Genomic DNA, 22,163 nt, shown 5'->3' on the forward strand with positions numbered 1-22,163 from the left:
CCTCCCCTTTGGCTGCTCTCATGTGTTTCGTTCCCACTTTAATTTTTTGCATTTTTTTCTTGTATTGGTGACGTGTCACGTGTTGATTGGTGGGCAACAAACCGATGGTTTTTGCCAAGACCGTATAGTAGCAGCTCTCTATTAATTCAGCTTTGTCATGAAATTTTAAGGGTGGTATCCTCGTGAGGCCTTTTAGTAATTGATTGTTACAGATATATAATATAAGACATACACGCCCAAAAAGTAACAATTGTGGAGCATCCATATATATGGGATCATTTTCCTGGTAATTTATGAGAGTTCAATCATGGCTGCTATGTTCATGCACAGCAAGCACAAACTAGTCCAGACAAAGACGTACAACTTGGTCTTGTTGGCAACTTACATACAATTTCTTGGCGACTTTTAGAAGGAAGATAATGGGGTTATAAAAAGCGGGCCCCGGGGCTTGGGCTTTGCTTCTTCACTCGCACGCCAATTCATCAATATCCTAGAAAGAAAAAAAGAGAGAGAGATGGTGGTGCAATTGCAAATGGTATTTCAGATAATTTTGTTATTGTTTTCAATTGATGCAATATTTGTACAAGCAGTTGTGGGTTTAGCAATTAATGGTTCATGTGAAGCAAGCTGTGGGGGTGTTAACATCGGAATAAGATACTCTCAAGTCCAAAATGGACTAGAGAATATCCAGTTCATGACTAGGATTTCTTCTTAGAAATCTTAAAGCCACAAATAGGAGACATGTCCACTAACTAAAAATAATAATAAAATATTATTTTAGATTTAAATAAAAATAAAAAACAAAATTATAAAATATTAAGGGGTAGCCGAAGCCACCCCATGGCCCTTAGGGGTGGCCGGGCCACCCCCAATGGCCAAATCTAAAAAAATAAAATAAAATAAAATTTGCTTGGCCCTTGGGCGTGGCCGACCACCCCCGTTGGGCCTGGGGGTGCCGAACCTGGGGGTGGCTTCGGCCACCCCAGACTGCCCCAACTGGGGTGGTACAGCCATCCCTTAATATTTTACAATTTATTTTTTTTTATTTAAATCTAAAATAATATTTTATTATTATTTTTTATTAGTGAACAGGTGTTCTATTTGTGGCTTTAGAATTTCTAAGAATAAATCCTAACCATGAACTGGATATTCTTTAGTCCATTTTGGATTGGAGAGAATTCTATTCCGTTAACATCACATACCCTTTTGGAATGGGAAATGGTTGCTTCGTTGATCCATGGTTTGAAGTAGTTTGCAATAATTGCAACTCGTGGGCCTCTCCCAAACCTATTTTAAAGAAGCTCGACCTCGAGGTGCTCAACATTTCATTAGAAACTTATGCTTCAGGAAGCAGTATAGTTCTTGTCAATTATCCGAGTAATAAGAGTAAAATGTAGCTATTTGGTCTTTTATTCGGTGAATGTAAGTTATAAACTGAACCACCTAAATCATTGTTTTTTATTTTCTTTATCCAATACATTATCCTTTAAAACTGTCCATATATATGGAAATTTCTCAAAATGCAGCCCGACGTTTCTGATCCTAATGAATATGACCACTATCCTTATTATTAAAGTTTGTTAAATATAGGAAATGAACCAGAAGAAAGATGTCTCATCTTTTGAATTAGGATATGATTTGAAGATGTTATATTAATATGCATGTTCGGATTGTGTAGATATTAAAGTTGAAGTGGGGTAGCTGAGATGTGTTTGGATCCCCTGATAAGTGTCAAGAAAGAAAAGAGTAGAAGGAAAGATCAAAAACAAGAATATAAAAAGAAACAGCACTAGGATGTTAATTAATAACTGGTGGAATAGAATGCATTTTGATCATATTGTTGTTCAGAGAGTTAAAGTTGTGATATCCAACAATTGTCCCAATGTAATGACATCTAGTGGCTCTGACAGAGGAGGCCTACGTGTTGATAGCTTGTGAGAGACTTGTTGCATTGTCGGCCTGGACTGCTGACTGGCATTTAAGCAAGCAAATGCTATCTTTGCAATGGAGAGCACTTCCTCGGTTACTCGACCCCTTGGAGGTGAGAGGCGTTGGTCTAACACTTCCTTCAGTGTGATTTGACGGGAAACTGTTGATGATGATGATGACGATGACGATGACGATATGGAGGAGATGAAGCTGCCTGGATGCCTTCCCATTATCACTTCCAATGCTACCATCGCAAAGCTGTAAACATCGCACTTCTCGTTCACTTTCGTTGTGTAAGCAAGCTCTGCAAAGAAGATATTAGCAAATGGTATATATAGATATGATATTGTCCGCTTTGGGTCAAGCCCGCACGGTTTTATTATTAAGTTTATCCCAAAATGCTTCATACCATTTAGAGAGAGCATACTTTATGAGTGAGTAGCGACTAGTGAGGACAAAGCTTACCTGGAGCTGAATACCCGAGGTGCCTGCATATGATGTGCAATTGGATGAGTTAGGCTTTAAAATCCTTGCTGTGCCGAAGTCAGAGACGTGGGCTTCATTGTCCAAATCCAACAGTATGTTATTGCTTGATATGTCTCGATGAATAACAGGAGGTGAGCAGTCGTGGTGCATGAAGGATAAAGCTCTGGCAACACCTCTTACAACTTTCACCCTCCTAATCCAGTCCAATTCCATTGCCTTAACCTCACTGCTCAATATCTTTCTCAAGCTTCCCCCTTCTAAGAACTCATACACCAAATATGAGTATCTTGCATGTGAACAAAACTCGTAAAGCTTTACAATATTCCGGTGTCTTACTTCTGTTAAAGCAGTAATCTCACTAGTAAAGTCTTTTAGGTTAGCCACTATGCCATCCTCTGATTGGTGAAGTTTCTTCATAGCAACAACTTGACCGTTTGGCAGCTCAGCTCTATAAACTCTTCCACATCCTCCCTCTCCAATGCTATATCTTGAGTTGAATGCCTCTGTCGCTTCAACAATGCTTTGATGTGCTATTTTCCCATCGTAGCTCCATATCACAAACATATTTTCATTTTCTGCATCCCTTGGCTCATCATCTATCTTTCTCACTTTTTTGAAACTGACACAGTATATTCCTGCAATGATATATAAAAGAAATAGGGTGCCCAAAAGAGAGACTGATCAAAATCGCGGCTCGGAGGCTCATCTTTCCACCTGGTCTTTTGCTCAACAAAGAGGGGCAAGCCTGCAAACCAGTGTTGTTGCCATACAAGCCTCTGTTATGTTCTAGTGCTGCTATTTGTGCCCTGCTGAAAGCTTTGTTGTTAGGAAGAGGGCCCTCCAAATTATTGTATGATATGTCCACGGATGTCAAGCTTAACATTTCATTAAAAGTGGATGGGATCGAGGCAGACAGGGAGTTGTGGGACAGGTTTAACAATGCTAAGTAGTGTAAATATCCAAGCTCCCATGGAAGCTTTCCTGTGAGCAAATTGTGGCTAAGATCAAGATTGTTGAGACTGCGTATATTGGCAATCTGTGGGGTGATACTTCCCCAAAACCTGTTCATGCTCAAATTCAAATCTGTGAGTTTTGAGCACTGTGCTAATTGTTTGGGAATTGATCCACTTATATTGTTTGCTGCCAAGTTAAGTTGACTAAGACTAGAGAGCCTTCCAACTTCTGTGGGAATATTGCCTGAAAGTTTATTATTATTCAGTTTAAGAAGGAATAATAAATTCAAGGCCCCCAATTCCTTTGGAATGTTTCCTACTAGGTGATTTTCGGAAAGGTCAAGCACTTCTAGTTTATTTGCTTTACCAAGATCATGTGGTATTGTATCTGAAATTATATTGTTTGAGATCCTCAAGCTTGTTAAGCTTTTGGATTGCCCCCAGTTGTTCGAAAGTTCACCATAAAGCTTGTTATAACTCAGATTGATGTATTTCAGTCTTGGATATATGCTGAAATCTTTCGACATGTTCCCTTCAAGCTGATTTCTGTGCATTTGAACTCTGACCAAGTTGGTACAATTTTCTAAACTCTTTGGAATAGGACCGTAGAAGTTGTTTTCATGTACAACCAATTGTTCAAGCGCCCCATTGGCGCATATATTTTGTGGTAAATAGCCAGACAAGAAGTTATCAGCCACTAGAAAACCTACCAAAGATGTAAGATTATACATTTCTGTAGGAATGGAGCCACTGAGTTTGTTCATAAACAACACTAAGCTAGCCAGGGATGTAAGTTTTCCCATTTCTGGAGGGATGCGGCCAGATAGATGATTCACACACAGGAACAACGTTGTAAGGTTGTTCAAGTTTCCTAGTACTGGAGGGATGTGGCCAGAAAATTGATTTGACACTCAGATCCAACAGTGCGAGCCTGGTCAAATTGCCTACTTCTGAAGGTATGCGGCCAGATAGATGATTATTAAAACTCAGATTCATAACTACGAGCTTTGTCAAGTTTCCTATAGAAGCAGGGATTGAACCTAGGAGATTGTTTTTTCCCAAATGTAGCTCCATTAGAGAAACAAGATTTCCCATTTCCTGAGGTATAGATCCATTTATTTTATTCTCATGCAAATAAAGGTATTGAAGAGTCATCAGCAAGCACATCTCTGATGGAATATTTCCAGAGAGACGATTGAGACTCAAGTCTAGGTGAGTGAGCTTGGAAAGATTACTGATATGGGGTGGAATGGTTCCATAAAAAGAGTTGTTAGAAAGATCGAGGCTGACAAGGTAGGGGAAGGATAAGAAGTTGAGACATTGAAGCGTACCTCTCAAACCACTACTTGTGATGTTTATATGTGTGACACTTCCAGGCTCATTGCATGTGATTCCAACCCACTTGCAAGAATTGTGGGAAGGAAGAAGGGTCCAGGAAGGGAGGAGCATTTGAGTTGTATTCTCAAAACTGTCTTTCCATCTCAGAAGAGCCTCTGCTTCTTCTTTTCTCCGAGTCACAAAGGAAGAAGCTAGTGCAGAAGAAACATGGCTAAAAGAGATGAAGATGGTGATGGATAACAAGACCCTGAGAGGAGCGAGCAGGTTAGAGAGTGGTTGCTTAGGCAAAACTGACATGCCTTTAGCTGTGGGGTGAGATTGGTTTGCTGATGAAAAGGCTTGATCCCTGCCCTGCACAGGGTACTTATAGACAAGAAAACTCGTATGCATATCTTCATGACCATTCTCCTTGGCCATTTTCAGAGCGGTTGTTGGTACATCTATTTTGGAATCAATCCATTCACACATGGGCACAGCTCAAATCTGGTATTGAAATTACATGATGGGTGTTCATTGTATTTTCTTCATAGACAAAGTGCACCACTAAATGGTTGCCATTTAGTTTATCATTGGAGTCAGAATTTCCTCTGTATTTGATGATTCCATCACAATATTGATGACCGTGGGTCCATTAAATTGAAATTTGATGATCCCAATTTGAACCACATAGTTTCCTCTCTACTGAAGTCAATACAATAGGGTTGAAAAGCATCGAGTGTGGGTTGGTTATCCTTAATCAATAGAGACGCTTGTATTGACTTGTAGAAAAAGAAAAAGGAGCATATGCTCGTCCCCTTCAACAAATTCTTGTTTATAAAAAGGAGAATTTGCTACCCACAAACAAAGAAATTGCTACCCACATTTATGAAATTGCAATATTAATCTGCCATAGTCATACAAGAAATTCTTTCCCGTATATCTTCCCTAAAAAGAAAAAAATAAAATAAAATAAAATAAGAGGAGTAATTCTATTTAGTATACTCCATACAACTGCCACACAATTGGGATGACGTGACAGGAAAAATCAGTTCATGTAATGTTGTTTAGTTGTATGACAATTTCTGATGCAACGCAACTCAGTGGGTTGCAGTGAATAATAAGAAGAAAAGAACAGATAGATAATTCTAGATCTTAAGTCTATCAAAGATCTAAGAATTCTTTTCAAAACGATATAAGGTTTGAAGGAAAACAATGATGAAACTCAACTCTGAGTATTCTCATTCATCAAAACTTATTCATAAACAACTGCATTCATAAGCTTGTATTTATAGGCTCCCAAACCCTAACCCTAATTATACTACGAAATAAAGTCGAATTGAAAAGCTACGATGTCCGTTCGAACGGGGGACATAAAGCCGTTCAAACGGGAATTGACTTAAAACATAAAAATACGAAAAATAACATAGGCGTTCGAATAGGCTTCGGTCGAGGCTCTTTGGTTTACTCCCATTCGGACGGTGGTATCTCCCCGTCCAGACGGGCTGCAAATTCATATCAATTTCCATCTATATCTCAAATTACATAGAAATGTTACAATAATTTATTGCAAACAAGGGGTATAGTACTAGTAGATTCGATTAAATTTCTATTGCATGAGTTTGATAACGTCTCAATTATACTCTGTACATATCTGATAGAAGATACATGCATAACCATGCTGCAGGCCTTGGGGACATCACAAGCTTCTTAGCTGATTTACAAACTATCTTGCTGGTCGGATTGCAACTTCATGGCAGTTTGGTAATTGGATTTAACATTCTGAAGGAGAAAAATAAAGAGAAATTCAAACTATTTAAATTCAATCACCAATAATGATCTATAGGCTGAAAGTATGAGAAAAAAAAACACAAAAAACAATAGTTCCATACAACCTGAAGAAATATGATCTATCAATCTAATGAATCAACAATTTATCAACAGAACTGATCCAATTTGCTATGCTGTAACTACCTTAGCAACCTTGAAGAGAACCAGAAGAACAATAAAGTACATGTGAAGCATATAATTACTTAGATAGATGAAACATACCTCTAGCAATGTGATGTAATAAAAATCCTCCATATGCTGCATAAGTGCAGTCCCATCTCTAATTGAACGGTATATATTTATTTCAGTTTGTAAAATCTTTTCAATAAGTTCCTTCTCACCCTTCATCTGTATAAAACGCTCTCAATCAGAATTTAGTTCAGAAATCAAAATGGTGCAACTGGAAATATGAACTCATAAAATAAGATTTTCAGCAGTATAGAAATTGTTGCTGAAGAATATATATAGCTAATGTAATGAATCAATAGGTAAAACTCGCTGAATCTCTCATGTCAGCTCAACTCAGCCTCCCTAGATATTAGACTTCGTGTGCTGATCACAATAACATACTCAAAAGAATTTTAATTGCAGTGGCATTGAACCATGAATTCAGATGTACTTAGCATTAGTAATTCCTATTCAACGAATTCCTTTCTTTTTTATCAACCAAAAGGCATAATGAAAACTCAGGTCTAAAAAGTCATTCTTCGGGATTTGATCTCTGAAACACAAGTATCACTCATTACAACTGTTTGAAAGAAAAGAATTTATTTAACGAAGTCCAACTAAATTTTAGAAGTAAGAAAAGGCTTGGATTAAATGCTAACCCTAGTTTCATTTTTTGATAATTAAAAAAAAAAAAAAAATGAAACTATAGTTAGCATTTAAAGGTCCCAGACACGAACATTTTGTAAAGTACTTGGTTTAACTGCTTTTGGTAAACAATAGAAGATCTTCTTTTATTTTATTTTATTTTATTTTTTTTATTTATTTTTGTGTAGGTTAGTAAACAACAGATACAGAATAAGAATTTCAAGTTTACATTTTTTATTTTATTTATTTATTTTTGTGTAGGTTAGTAAACAACAGATACAGAATAAGAATTTCAAGTTTACATCTGTGTGATGCCAATAAATACAGTTTGGAAGAAAACCAAGTCCCCACAAGGTACCCAATAAATACATCATTTTATGCAAAGATCAAATGGTCATTCGTAAATTAGGCTTCAATTTTGAGCCACTCTTTGCAGATGAATTTTTCAGAACTATTAGATTGACAGTGGTTTAAAGTGACCTAAACATTAGTTCATATTAACATGAACTTTGATGAGTTCATATTAACATGATCGAAGTTATAATCACTCTTTCGACTCCACACATAAGTTAAAATGCACACATGCATCTTATAACCAGAAATTTGGGGTTTTCGTTGCCTCGTCCTCCTAATGGAAGTTGGCGAGGACATGAGATCTCAATCTTTTCTCATTCTTTCTAATTGCACAATTGATATGAAAGTAGCAGAGAAATCAAGACCATGACTTCTGATATTATGCCCATCCATGTCAATCTAATAAGAAATGTGTTCTATTAGACTTTTATTTGGACATTCTCAGTTATAGAAGTGTGCTTTCTCTTTAGCCTTTCATTCCAACTGTGGCAAAAGCAACAGCAGTCAACAAAATACTTTAGCCTTCAGCCTCACGATCATAGTAGTCAAACTCTTTATTGGATCTCTAATAAATAAGGAACATACTACACTGCATTTGAAAACCATTTCAACTGGATGTCATCTTTGGGCAGCAGTACTTCCTTACTTTATAAGAAAAACAAAACGAATGTACAGATAAGGTGGCCGGTTCTCTGTTCAACCACCAACTCAACCAGCTTGTTTCATAAATAAATTTATTGTAGTTAAAGAAGTACCATAAATATACTAATACAATATAATATAGTTTATAGGCCATTAGTTTCTTGTATGGAATTAATAATCTAAATCTTATAAGTAGATCTATAAAGTACAAGATTTGTTGTTTCTCCCCTTACCCAATTCCCTAGGTATTTTGTAAAAAAAAAAAAATGGGTCTTGTCCCACATCGGCCAATGAGCAGGAGATGGATGAGTTTATAAGCACCACATGCCATCTTCCCGTTAGCAATTGCCTAGATGGGATACCTTAGTGGGTTCTGCATATGAACCATTCTCTCCTATTCAACTTCGTTAGTGTCATTTCTCCCCTTATCCAATTCCCATGGTATCGTGTAGAGAAAAATGGGGCTTGTTCCACATTGGCCAAGGAGCGGGAAATGGATGAGTTTATAAGCACCCACCACAGGTCCTCTTCCAGTCATCAATTGCTTGGAAGGGGTATTTTTGTGGGTCCTGCTTACGAACCATTTTCTCCTAGGAGCGGGAGATGGATGAGTTTATAAGCACCACCAGTCCTCTTCCAGTCAGCAATTGCCTCGATGAGGTACCTTTGTGGGTTATACTTATGAACCATTCTCCTATTCAGCTCCGTTAATTCCATTTATCTCTTACCCAATTCCCTTGGTATGGCTTAGAAAAAAAAGAACAAAAAAAGGTACAAGATTTGTTGAGTATTTCAAGACCAAAAAAATGCCAAATTTATATCTTCAAAAGGTGATAGATTTGATAAAATTAGACAGTTGCACCCTGTTCTTTCGCCAGTTCAATCTTGTTAAACCAGTGAACTGTTCCTGTTCAATTCAATTCAGTATGATTTTTTTTTTTTTTTTTTTAATAAGTAATCAAAATATATCATTACAAGCATAAGGCACCCTCAAGTACAAATGAAGTATACAAGAGAAAGCAGCTAGCTAAAAGGAGCAAAAAGAACAAAGAAAATCAATATAACTAATTGTCAAAGGATAAACATAAGCAGTTGATTCAACTGAGAGCAGTTTAAGGGGTGAATTGGAACAGAAAGGAGACCAATTCATGGTTCAACAGGTTGAACCAGTCAATACGGTCATTGTTTAGCATGCTCCATTTGTATTCCTTTTTCTTTTCTTTTTCTTTTTTTTTTTTTTTTTGGGGGGGGGGGTGTGGGGGAATTGGGGGGTTAAGTTTAATCTGTATTTTAGTTGTGCCTAATTGATGTCATGGTGACGCTAGCAAAAATATATTAATAATACTGTCACCAACTTGCTGCAAAAATGTTGGTAGCTATCATGATATGTCAGTAGACATATAGTGCATTCAAAAACATTAATATATACATACCCTATATACGTACAGCATATAATTCGTTGATGGATATTAAAGAACCAGACATGCAGACCATGATAAGTACACTGGAAAAGAGAATAAATAAGAAGAAACGTACAACTTCACTGACAATAACATCTGGCATGGACTCTCCAAGTACATCACCCTGGTAACCATCGCCTGAAAGCTCCATGTTTTCCTGGATAGCATGTACTACACTAATTAGCTAATAATGCAAGCCACTAGTTAGCTAATTAGCTGCGTTATTTTTCCAGGTAGCATGTGCCAATTAGCTACTAATTAGTATCTGTTTTGTATCATTCAGCTATCACACTGACTTTTGTATAATGGGAAACCAATTTACAGCATAGATACTGCCAATAATAACCATTGCTGACCAAGTAAACAAGGCCAGTTGAGTTATTCTCAAAAATGACATTTACATATTTGTTGCTGACAGAGTTTCCTGGAATCAAATCAATTAGTTAGTCAATGTTTCAAGCTTGTACATCAACAAACTAGTGAGGACACCATTTATTTTATTCCATCCATAAGAATAAAGTTAAAACACAAATGGCAAATACCAAAATTATCCATGAAGATAACAAATTATAGAGCTTCTTGTGTTTTCTATACATTATAAAACTCTAAAGAAAAATAATAATTGGCCAGTATATAGACCAAAACAAACTACCTACCGCTACCAGGGCTTCTGTTAGATCTCCAGCTGCTAGATAAACAGGTTGAGCTACATGGCAATAACCCATCAAGCGGGGGACTGTTGGTATAATATCTCTGTGGTTTATGACTCGCCAGCTATCTTTAACTTTCTGCAAATGTAAGTACTGAAGGTTGTGTAAGCATTCACCAAAAATGTAATAACAGACAAATATAAGAGGCAGATGCATAAAGAGCATCACAATATTCTTGCCAAGAAAAAAACAAAAAAATAATACAGTGTTTTGCGTGTGTGTGTCTGATGTAGATCAACTAAGCAACAACTTCATGGAAACGTTTGAGCACAAGAAGGGTGTCTAGGGAGGGGGGGTACTTGTGATTTAACAAGTACCCAAGAGTTGGATTGATACTTGATTGAGGGCTGCTTGAGCAAGACAGTTCGTTCGATCAGAGGAAGAGATGCTACTGGTAGAAATGCTCAAGAAGTTCGATCGATGGTTGGATTGATTGAAAATGCGATCTTTTGTTTGATTGATCCTTGATCAAACTTGCGATAATGGTAGTTTTGCACTTCTTTTTTCAGGGTTGTGACCCTACTTCTATTTAAGCTTTAATAAGAAACACTAAAAGAGTGATTTTAGGGACCTGGCAGACCATAAGTTGTATTTGTCAGTTTTCTCAATAAGAAACACTAAAAGAGTGATTTTTCTTCAATTTTCCTACACTTCCTTGATTTTATTAGGATTTGTGGAAGAGTTATGAGTTTTTGTGCTTGTACATTCTGCTTTCCACTTTGTCACACTGCATCAGTGTCGTATTTTTGCTTGAGGAACTAATTGAGCCATTTTACTAGTCAACTCAGTGACTAGTTTGCTCGACATTCATAAACCAGAACTTAAGAGACTGGATCCAGAGCTCCAAACAGCTTTTGAAAATCTAAATGAATGACTAGTTGCTCTAGCATATAATAAGTCTCCTCAGCATGCAACAAAAATAATAAAATCCAAAGCCAGAGATCTGAACCAAACTGTGTCAGAATTACAGGAACAGAAATTATTGGAAGAGTATGAAAGAGTGATCATTGCAGAGAAGATGAAGTAATTTTCTGCACTGTAACGTACTGAAACCCTACTCGAATAAAGAAACAAAGGTGAATGATAACTAAGAAGGAAATAGAAAAATATATAAAAATGTGAGAAGATAATGAAATGAAAAATAAACAGATCAACTAATGTTTTTAATAGTCACATAATATCAGCAACATGGAAGATGGAAGTGAAAAGAGAATAGAAAAATAAAGAACTAGAGGAATCCCAAAGCCCTTGACCATAGTGTCATATATCTGCAGTATTATAATATGGGTTACCACCATTACAAGATGCAATAACATGTTAGATATTATATTACTAACTAGTAAAATCACCAATGAAAAAGCAGAAAAGGGTTGTATGACCTAGAGCTCTCATGCTTTCCATCAGAAGATAAACCTAATGATATAGGCCATCTTGCCCTTCAGTTCATGCCAAATTTAGTTCGAAAGATGCAGACCAAGAACTAATTTTCTGCTTGCATCTTGCCATACATATTTCCCTGTTATTATTAGTTGTTCCAAGCCGGAATACTGTTCAGATTATTGTAGCATGATATTGATCCCACAACTGTAGCTTTTGGTAACTGTGGCATTTGGTTTAACCAGGGTAATTTTTCCTTTTCATTTTGCTTTAAGTTATAATGTTGGACTGAGATTAAGCCTGGTAAAAGGTTTGGGATTAACTTATATTGGGGTTTTATAAGTTCCGATATAATAAGTTGTAGCCTTTGGGGAAGCAGACTTTGATGCAGGACAACCGACTTAAGAAGAAGAAGAACAGAGGAAGGGGAGAAAAGAAAGGGGACTGAGTCGCACAGTTCAAAGAGAATGAGAGTTTGGCAGTCTCCCCACCAAATAAGAGGAAGAAGAGGAGTCACACCTCAAAAAATCAAAATCTATTTTCATCAAATTCCAATTTGTCTCCATTGGGGTCCAAAAGCACACATATATAGACTCAACGACTAAACCCTAACCCTAATATAACTTTGGGCAAAACCCATTTATTGAATTACAAAAACAAAACACCCTTAACTTTTTTTTTTTTTTTTTTTTTGACATGTCCACACAATGGAAGGGGGGTAGAGAATTCGAACTAGTGACTTTCGCTTCATGAGACGTGGTACACACCCGATTGAGCTACCCATTGGAGACAACATCCTTAACTATTAAAGAATTAAGTAAAACATAAATTAAAAGCTAATAACCTAAAGAATAAAAGAAGCATCTCTCATCCTACATCATTTTCCCCTGCTTCAACAAAACTAGACCTCGATTTTTTTTGAAATGTGGAAAATAGGAACATAAAATTTTGGGTCGAAGCCCAACTTCTCTGGACTTAAAAAAGGGTAGAATAAACTGAAGCATTCAAACTCCTTTTTTTGGTTTTAAAAAACAAAATTTGTTTTCATCAAATTTAAATTTATATAAACTCATTGACTAAACCCTAACCCAAATTTGACTTTGGGCAAAACTCATTTATTGAGCATAAACTTAATACTAATAACCTAAATAAAACTGAAAGACCCAATTATTCATCTCTCATCCTGCATCAGACTTGTTACTAAATTTCTTTTTAAATTACATTGAAGTTCTTCCCTTTGGCCGAACATTTGGGGTTTTCTTGGCTGATTATTATGGCCTTGTAATCATGCTTGCTCGGTCTTCCTTCTTATAGTTATGTAACAGATCTTTTTCAGCAAGTAGTCTGGAAGTGGGGGGAAGGAAGTAGTGGAAGGTTTGTGGAGATGATGCTACGTGCGGAACACAGGGAGAGGAAGAGAACACGTGGCTGAAGACTGTTGTTAAATAGCTATACAGCTGGCATCCTTATGTCTAACGGGCTGGATTCTGTAGATGGGTTGGTTGAGATGTGGTTAAGTGACGTGGGGTTTTCTTAGTTAGTTGGTTGTAACGGTCCAGTAGTAATTGTCTACATCTGGGCTCATTTTAGTGGTTTTACTTGTATAAAAGGTGAAGGCTTGTTAATGAGAACTATTCAGACGTTTTGGCTCCCAATTGTTCTTAGAAGTAGCTAAAATCTCTTAGTTTCCTTAGTTTCGTTAACTCTGTAGAAGTAGAGTGTAACAAGTTAATTTTCTACACGCTTGCTGCATCACCCCAGCACAAACAATGGAGCCATAGAGTAAAATTCTATGAAAAAGCAAAAAATTGAGAGAAAAATTTGAAGATAATATCAATTTTTATCACCTCGTTATAAAGTTCTGCAAATTTTTTGTTACCAACTCTAGGAGAGCCAAAGTTATACATAGTCACAAAGATTGCCCCACGCCTGATACACAAAAAAGAAGAAAATAGATAATCAAGTTCCACTGCCATTACTCTCAAAACAAATTTCACTAAAAAGTAAAAAGAAACAAGTTTCTTAATCTACAAAGATCTAGTAACTTCTATCAAATTCTAATCATAAACTAAATGTATTATTAGCCTTCTATAGTTCGTAAGTATTATTTCAGACAAACCTGAAATGTCAACAGATTTAATTTCCTGATACGACAACCAATTAACATTTACTGGGGATATATTAATCATTTTTTGCAGAACTTAACACTATCAACTTTCTAGAAGGCAAGCTGCACTTATTAAATACATAGGCAGAGTTCTGGCATTTTTCTACATTTGCAACAATATGATAACACTCTCTATCTTCCAGCATCGTGAGTATGTACCAGGCTTTACTATCCATGACAATTAGTAAGTCATGCTTCCTAATGTTGACACAGTTTTTTCACTTTTCATAAAAATCTTTGGAGACATGGATTTCAAAAGATAATACAAATTCAAAAGATAATACAGTTTTTTCTTTTCCTTTCTATGCCAGGCAATAGTTAGTTCTCAGTTGTCAACAATAGTAGTTGAAGATGGTGATCAAGCTAAGAGCTACATGTTCAAACCAAAAACTAATTTGGGGAAAATATGAATAAAAAAACACACATATTGTTTGAAAATATAACATTTTTCTAATATCCAAGATATTATGGCTTATATTAGATCAGAAGCTACTTGAAGCATTTCATTGATTTAAAACAATTGAAATATGTCAAACATGTCATGTAAATGAAACTTCAAGAGAACATTTCTGACATAAACGTGAAGTTGAGTAACCTATCAAATTTTTACAATATAAACCATTTAACATATTTCTCTCATGCAACATAAAGATGTTAGCTTTACGCTCAGAATAAAGTTGAATAAGAGAACAACTTACATATACAACCAATTGCAAGTTTAATTAGAGAAATTATCCTTGTCCTGACCGAATCATATGCACTTAGAAAACCACTGTGAACCTGAAATAATTAAACCACCATCACTTATACCAAAGTAAACAACAGTCGTAAACACTTGGTGCATCTGATGAATAATTAACACAATTCAATCTACCATTCATTTACATACTTGAATTTCTTGCTTGAAGTCTCCACCTATCCTTTCAGGATTTAGCCTGCATATGTGATATAAGAATCAGCGTAAGAAAACATAGATAATAGGTGGTACTTTTCATGGAATTACCTCAACAACAAAAAAAATTGTCAGATAAATCAATCAGAAGCCTCAGTGCTAGGGTAACATTATTACAAAAAAAAAACGTTTGTTAGATATGACAAAAAAAAAAAAAAAAAGATGATTCTGGTAGGAATTGAAGAAGCACAACAAGATGTGTTTTCTGCTCTAAATATGACAAGTATTATTCAGCTAATGACAATACTGCAATGGGCAATCTCTCAATTGCAGCCCACATTCACCAATGTAGTAAGGGCACTGTTTTCAAGAAATGCAGACAATAAAACTAGATACATTGACAGAAAAAGGCTCTTAAAAGGAACAAAATTAACAAACCACTTAACAATTTGTAGCCTGGGTAGATAATATATTACCCAGCAGGAACAAGCATCAGATCAGTTCTCAAGTCCTTCCATCGTGCCTGGAAAAATAAGTAAATGAGCAATTTGAACTGAGAGCCAAATAACCCAACTCCACTGAGGAGAACAACGGGATATAACCTACTTGTTCTGTTCCTCTGAAAGCGACTACTAATCTTCTCCTTGCAGAATCACGCCAAATAGCAACCTGCAACCGCTATATTTTAGTGATTTACAATATACATTTCTTAAATTCAAATGATGAAATTTCACCACTTATTAGGGTTGAAGTAACATTACTTTCAGTGTACTTTGGGGCGCCTTACGCTTTTAATAAAGTCCATTGATTACTTATCAAATAAAAAGGGTTGAGGTAACATATTCCATTCTATTGAGTTCAGAGAAATATTACAAGAAAAGTGAACTCCCTGCTGAGGAATAAAAACTCACCTGTGTGTCTGTGGATGCATTGTCTAAGAAACATATTTTCTCAAACTCGGACTTAATAAAACTAGGATGGCCCAGTGAAGTGGCAAGCATTGCCCAAGCTTCCATGGCACTTTCTGCAGTTAAAAAAAGTGCTTTCATCTCCTCAGCTCTCTTTTCATCCACCACTGGCCCATTGCTTGAGCTGGAAAGCTTCTCACTTTCGGAATATCCTACTTCATTATTATCTTCCAGTTTGGTAAAAGCCTCTTCTTTTGTTTCACTCTTTCCTTGAGGACGTCCATCCTTCTTTAATTGAGAAACTGTTGCATTAAGAAGCATTAATGCCCCTAAAACAGAATCAGTTTGCCTCATTATATCCTGTGTCAATTTTTTAATATCTGGTATTGAAGACTGAATTGCGCTAATGCCAAGTGAGCCAATTTTTTTATCAATCTCACTATCTGGACCTTCTGAAGTTGCAAGCCCTGATTCAATATAACCTGCTTCGGCAATTTTTTGTGACTGTAAGCCAATTCTACTTAATAAGTCAAATCCATCCCACTTTAGTGTCTCAGGAACAGAGATACCAAGTTTCTGAACAACATTTTGATTGATAACATGAGCAAAGTCCCTCCAAAAAAGTTTATCTGAATGCACCGAATTGCCAACTGGAGTCACTGGTTCCAAGGCATCTCCATTCTCCATACCACCATTATCTGCACGAAAATCCTCTAATTTGCTCTCTTCGTTGTAGCCTGTGCCGTTAAAAGATCCTTCTGAATCTTTATCCATTTGTGAAGCCATGTCTGACACGATAGAATCATTTACCTTCCCCAGTCCTCCTGAGTCATACTTGTCAATACTTGAAAACTGACCCTTCCAAAGCTTTGCATCATTGAATGCCTTCAATTGCGCAAAAGCATATTTTACGAACTGACTTGCTTGTACAGACTCAGAGCCCACAACCATTTTCAGAGCAGACTCAAAACCTTGTTTCCGAAGAAATTCCAGAACAAAAGGGACCTTCCACCATTTTTTATCCTCATCAATTTCATCGAAAGTTTTGTACTTAACCTGAAACCTCACCATTATCAAGGATAAGCTAGAGAAATATTAAGTAAAGCTTACGGGGTCACAAAAACAGCAGATGAAGGCTAAAGAGTAAGATCAACGAAGAAGATCCTCATTCAGCATTTAATTATATGGTAAGTAAAACAATTGTTTTGATAAGACTGAGCTTGAAGAAGTTCCAAAAATGTTTGGAAATCTCCTCCTGCGTGGGGTTTTCTTTGGCGGGGTTTTTCGGGCCAAGTCCCACAGTGCAGGTTAATTCTCATCCCTCACCTGAAGTGTTGGTTGCTTCATCATCGGCTCTAGTTGTAAAGGAAGATGGGATGGAAGGAGTTTTTCCCATCCCTTTGGGTGGTTGCTCCTCCGTCACTCCAGCTTCTGACAAGGGTGAGGATTTCAGGTTGACTGGTTTGATCCAATCTCAGAAGTGGCTGGAAGGCTTTGGTCCGTCTTCGGTGATAGTTGTGTGGAATCTAGGAGACGATTTTTGGGATGGGGAGGACGGAGACTTCCCTTACCCTTTGGGTGCTTTTCCCCCCGCCATGCCCTTGGATTGGGATTTGGATTGTGATAAGGATGTTTGTCCTATGGTGGGGGTCTCGTGTGAGGGGTTTAAGGATTCGACTTTGGCGCCCCTATCAGCCATTGAAGAGAAGTAAAGAGCGCGCATTCTAAGACAGTCGAAGGGAGCTATTGAACTTAGAATGCTCCACTAACTATGACATTGCATGCACATCCCCTAGGTGTGGGAAAAGGGAGGCTCACATGATAAGTGCTTGCGTGGGCTGATTCAACTTAAGCTTATTCATCCACAACAACCAGGAATATGCCTGGAAATCTATCCTCCAATGCAGCATAAACACAGCAATTATCGTACCAGAATTGAACCACCATCACCACACACCCCCCCCCCCCCCCCCCCCCCCCCCATCTTGAAACAAACAAATCGAGAAAATAGGTCCCACTCCTGATGTTCTCTCACAAATTCATACCATAGGGTCCTCTTACCTCTTCCGAAGTCCACTCACCCAAGATTTTCCCATATTTCGCAACTGTGACCCACCTCCAAACCATTTCCCTAGCAATGCTTGATTAAAGGGTTTCAGTTTGTGAATAGCCAATCCAACAGCCTTTATCTGAGACCATTTCACATTCTAATCAACTAAATGATATTTAATTCATCTACTAATCAAAAAAAAATTGATATTTAATTCATCCCTAATGCCTCCAACAAGAAATCCCTTTTGTAACTTCTCCAAACTCTTGGCTACTTAAACAGGAATATTAATAAAAAATAAAAAATATAAAGGATAAAATATAAAAAAAAAAAAAAAAAAAAAAAAACCCCTCCAAACTACCGGCCATTTTCGATTTAGTCCCATAATATTTTAAAAGTGATAAAGTAGCTCCCTAAATTACCAAACAATTGCAATTTGGCCATTCTATTAGTCATTACCGTCAAATAAGATAAAAAATTCAAAACTACGTCATTTCAGTAAGGTTAAGTTACTAAAATGCCATTTTGAGAAAAAAATATATATATTTTTAAAACAAGCAAACAAAACGGCGCCGTTTTGCTTTAAATTCGGTTTCCTTATCCTTACCGCCGTTTTGGTTAGTGGTAGGAATTAAAACAAAAATCCCCTACCACACCGCCCAGCAGCTCTTCTCCCTCGTGACAACCTGCAATTTTTTTAGGGTTCTCTTACTCAACCCATTAAACTCAAACTGCCCAACCTCCATGCGAAAGCATAAAACCTTCTCATTGCCCCCTAAAAAATTTGCAGGTTGTCGTGAGGGGATTGCTCTCTGTTTTCTCTCTCTCTTCTCACATTTCGCTTTCTTTCTTTCTTTCTTTTCCTCCTTTTTCTTTCTCCTGTTTTGGGGTTCTTTTTGTTTTCCGGCTTTCTTTTCATCTCAAACAGGTCACACCTCCTAAATTCTCCATCTATGGCTTTCCCACTTGCTCAATGCTCTGTTTTGTGATGTTTCATTGCAGAGCACCCCACTGGCCATGGCCATGGCCATTGGTAACAAAAACGGTGTCGTTGTTAGTAATGAAGTGAATATGAATCAGAAATGAAATGGGTTTCTTTCTTTAATCCTCTTCTTGGCCTCCTGCATATTTAGAAATAATATAAAGAAAATGGTTTTTGTGGTGTGAGCATGCACGCCCACAAAGAAAATTATTTACACAAATAATTTGTGTAACTAATGGGTTGGGTAAGGGAATCCTAAAAAAATTGCAGGTTGTCGTGAGAGAGAAGAGCTGTTGGGCGGTGGGGTAGGGGATTTTTGTTTTAATTCCTACCACTAACCAAAACGGTTAGGGTAAGGGAACCCTAATTTCAAGTAAAATGGCGCCGTTTTGCTTGGTTGTTTTTTTAAAAAAAAAAAAAAAAAAATTCATAAAAAGGCATTTTAGTAACTCACCCGTAACAAAACGACGTTGTTTTGCATTTTTCATCCAAATTGACGGTGTTGACTAACGGAGTGGCCAAAATGCAACTATTTGGTAGTTTGGGGGCTACTTTATCACTTTTGGAACATTAGAGAGCTAAATCGAAAACGGCTGGTAGTTTAGGGGGCTTTTTTTATATTTTTTCCAAAAATAAAAAAATAAAACCAGGAAATAAGGATAATGGGCAGAGTGCTTTTGATCAGCGTCACTCTCCCACCTCTTGAAATATACAATTCTTTCACTTTGCTAATCTCTTCTCCACCTTCAAATAGTAGCACTCTACACCTCTTGTGCCTTAAACAACAACCCTATAGGTAATCCCAAGTAAAGACACAACACCCCTGGCAATCATCCAATGAGTGAAAGAACTTCTAAGACATGAACAAGCCTGTTTCTCTCAAGAGATCTTGATTCATATCAAATCTGATAGCAGTCAATTTTCTCTCGTAAGACTAGAATAACATCTAATTGACATGGTATGCATATTTGTTAGGAGATAAAGCAGTTATGGAGTTTTTACCAAAAGCACATTAATATACATAGTTGAATACAACTCTAGCCCAAAAGCCTAAGCTAATAGGCTAAGGTCCACTTTAAGTATATTAAGCACTCTTTTCTTTTATATTTTCTCAATGTGGGATACAACACTCACAAGTGCACTCACAACAATCTCCCCCTTACTTGTTAGTCTCTTCACATTGACCCAACTTCCTATCGCTTGTGAGTCTTTTTTACATTTCCAAGAGTATCTCAAGTCAAGAGTTACGGATGGAGATACAACTCTAAACCCGAGTTACCCGAGTTGTGGGTGGAGACACAACTCTAAACCCGACGTGTCCAGACACCCGTCTCAGGAAGGTAACCATGGCTCTAATACCATTTGTTGAGAGATAAAGCGGTTACAGAGTTTTTACAAAGAGGACATTAATATATATAGTTGAAAGCAACTCTAGCCCAAAAGCCTAAGCTAATGGGTTAAGGTCCACTTTAAGTATATTAAGCACTATTTTCTTTTATATTTTCTCAATGTGGGACATAACACTCACAAGTGCACTCACAACAATATCAAATCAATAGTATGTCTTTCGCACTGTAAGTCAAAAGGCACTATGTCATCCAAATATAACCAAATATTTTAGGTTTATAAGAACTTCTTCAGCTTCTTTTTTTTTTTTTTCTCTTTTGCAGTATGGACCCTGATCAAACTAAGTTTGCATTCTCCTAACAATAAGAAAGGTATTTGAAAGTCCTTTGTGCTTTCAATGAGATTGATTTACTTACTAAAAAAAGGGGTATTTGAAAGTCCTTCTGGCCCCTAGAACTGATAACTTACTGTAAATTTTCTTGTATACCATGGAAACTTACCTCCAGCTGTATCTTTCCACCACCACCAATTCCTTACAACTCCACTATTATTTCATGTGAATTGCCTAGCAAAGGACATGTTTGTTGTTAGATCGTATTAGAAGGAAATTTTGCAGCCTTGCATCCAACTAACTTGCTGAACATTGGTAAGCTTGTTATCAAAGAAATTGAGTATTTTTGTTCTCGTAACAAAAGAAAAAAAAAAAAAAAGTGTAAATATCTATAATATTTTTTAATTGTACAACAATTTCGGACAAAAATATGACTTGTCTGAAAAAAGAAAGTTTAAATATCTATAATATTTTTAATTGACTGTTTACGAAATTGCAGAATTTTAATTCATATCCTGTCCCAAGTTGTATGTCTACCTTAGAAAATCCAACTCTTTAACGGGACATTACTTAATACATCGTCTTCAAAATAGAAAGTGTTTTTTTTTTTTTTTTGGTTGGGGAGAGCCAAAATAAAAATAAATAAATAAATAAAAATTTGTTGATTACCAAAATTACCTTCCTTCATTTGAACTCAATTAAAGCAAACAGAAAAAGAGTACTTAATAGTTTTCAAAATAAATGGTAAGAGGTAACTCCCCCGTTGTTGATCATGATCAAATTAATGCAGCAAAATTCATATGATTACTGTCTCCTCAAAATTATATATATAAAACTCTGCTCCTCAATTGTGCAGTTCCTATTTTAATTCTACAGCATCTTATAAATTACTTCATCCAAGCAGGATCCTCAAGTTTGACCATCCCATACGCATATAAAGCGAGCAGTGAAGCTGATATTAAGAACCCCATTCTTGATGTTATGAAATATTGGATATCAGATGTAATGAACAGGAATAAGTCTCTGTTCAAAGATGACTTCTCAAGAATTGTTGCTCCATTTAAGCTTGAAACTTTTAACGTTATGTGAACAATATACAACATAGTACAAGAGACACATATGCAAACAAATAATGCAAATCTGATAAGAGGAAATTACATTCAGACATGTTAATGTCAAATTTAACCCAACATTTTAAACAAAAAATTAAAAAAATATATAAAAAATGCACTACTAAGCTACTCAATAGGGATAACCACTAGCCAAATCAGTTGGTCTAACAGTGTTTGTTCAAGAAAATAGAAGTGAATTAGTAAATTACTTTAGAATAGAGGCTAAACCCGGTTTGCAAGATAGGTATTCTGAATGGAATTTAAATTATCTGATATGAAGATTCAAGACAAATTTCACAGGAAAAAACAATGGTGCAGAACTAGAATTTCGAGTTTTGACACTGTATTTTCTAGAGATGAAAAAGAAACTTAGGCCTTGTTTGATTTGCGGAATAGACCCTAGAAAGGAATAGCTAATCCTACGGTATAGCTATTCCTTTGTTTGGTTACACACTATTTCTGGAAATAGTTTATACTCATGGAACTACTAATCTCACACATAGAGG

At 36.5% G+C, this 22,163-nt stretch overlaps 2 protein-coding genes and 1 pseudogene across 2 annotated transcripts; all 3 read right to left on the reverse strand.

Moving 5' to 3' along the window:
- Positions 1-1,844: 1,844 nt before the first annotated feature.
- LOC132178336 (uncharacterized) lies at positions 1,845-5,003 on the reverse strand (annotated as a pseudogene).
- A 1,212-nt stretch (positions 5,004-6,215) lies between these two features.
- LOC148586529 (lipase-like) lies at positions 6,216-14,211 on the reverse strand. The gene is made up of 6 exons (XM_088515682.1): positions 14,195-14,211; positions 13,716-13,797; positions 10,438-10,569; positions 9,858-9,938; positions 6,735-6,860; positions 6,216-6,464 (listed from the first exon to the last, which is right to left on the reverse strand). Exons 1-6 carry the CDS (start codon positions 14,209-14,211, stop codon positions 6,402-6,404), a joined length of 501 nt encoding a protein of 166 aa, XP_088371808.1. The 3' UTR covers positions 6,216-6,401.
- Positions 14,212-14,405: 194 nt separating this feature from the next.
- LOC148586530 (uncharacterized) lies at positions 14,406-20,743 on the reverse strand. Its single transcript, XM_088515746.1, has 6 exons — positions 20,715-20,743; positions 15,839-16,891; positions 15,534-15,596; positions 15,404-15,450; positions 14,925-14,970; positions 14,406-14,815 (listed from the first exon to the last, which is right to left on the reverse strand). The coding sequence occupies exons 2-6, from the start codon at positions 16,784-16,786 to the stop codon at positions 14,702-14,704; spliced, it is 1,218 nt and encodes a 405-aa protein (XP_088371872.1). The 5' UTR covers positions 16,787-16,891; positions 20,715-20,743; the 3' UTR covers positions 14,406-14,701.
- Between the last annotated feature and the right edge of the window lie 1,420 nt (positions 20,744-22,163).

Source organism: Corylus avellana, chromosome 4, assembly GCF_965113065.1.
Source record: "Corylus avellana chromosome 4, dhCorAvel1.hap1.2, whole genome shotgun sequence".
NCBI lineage: Eukaryota > Viridiplantae > Streptophyta > Magnoliopsida > Fagales > Betulaceae > Corylus > Corylus avellana.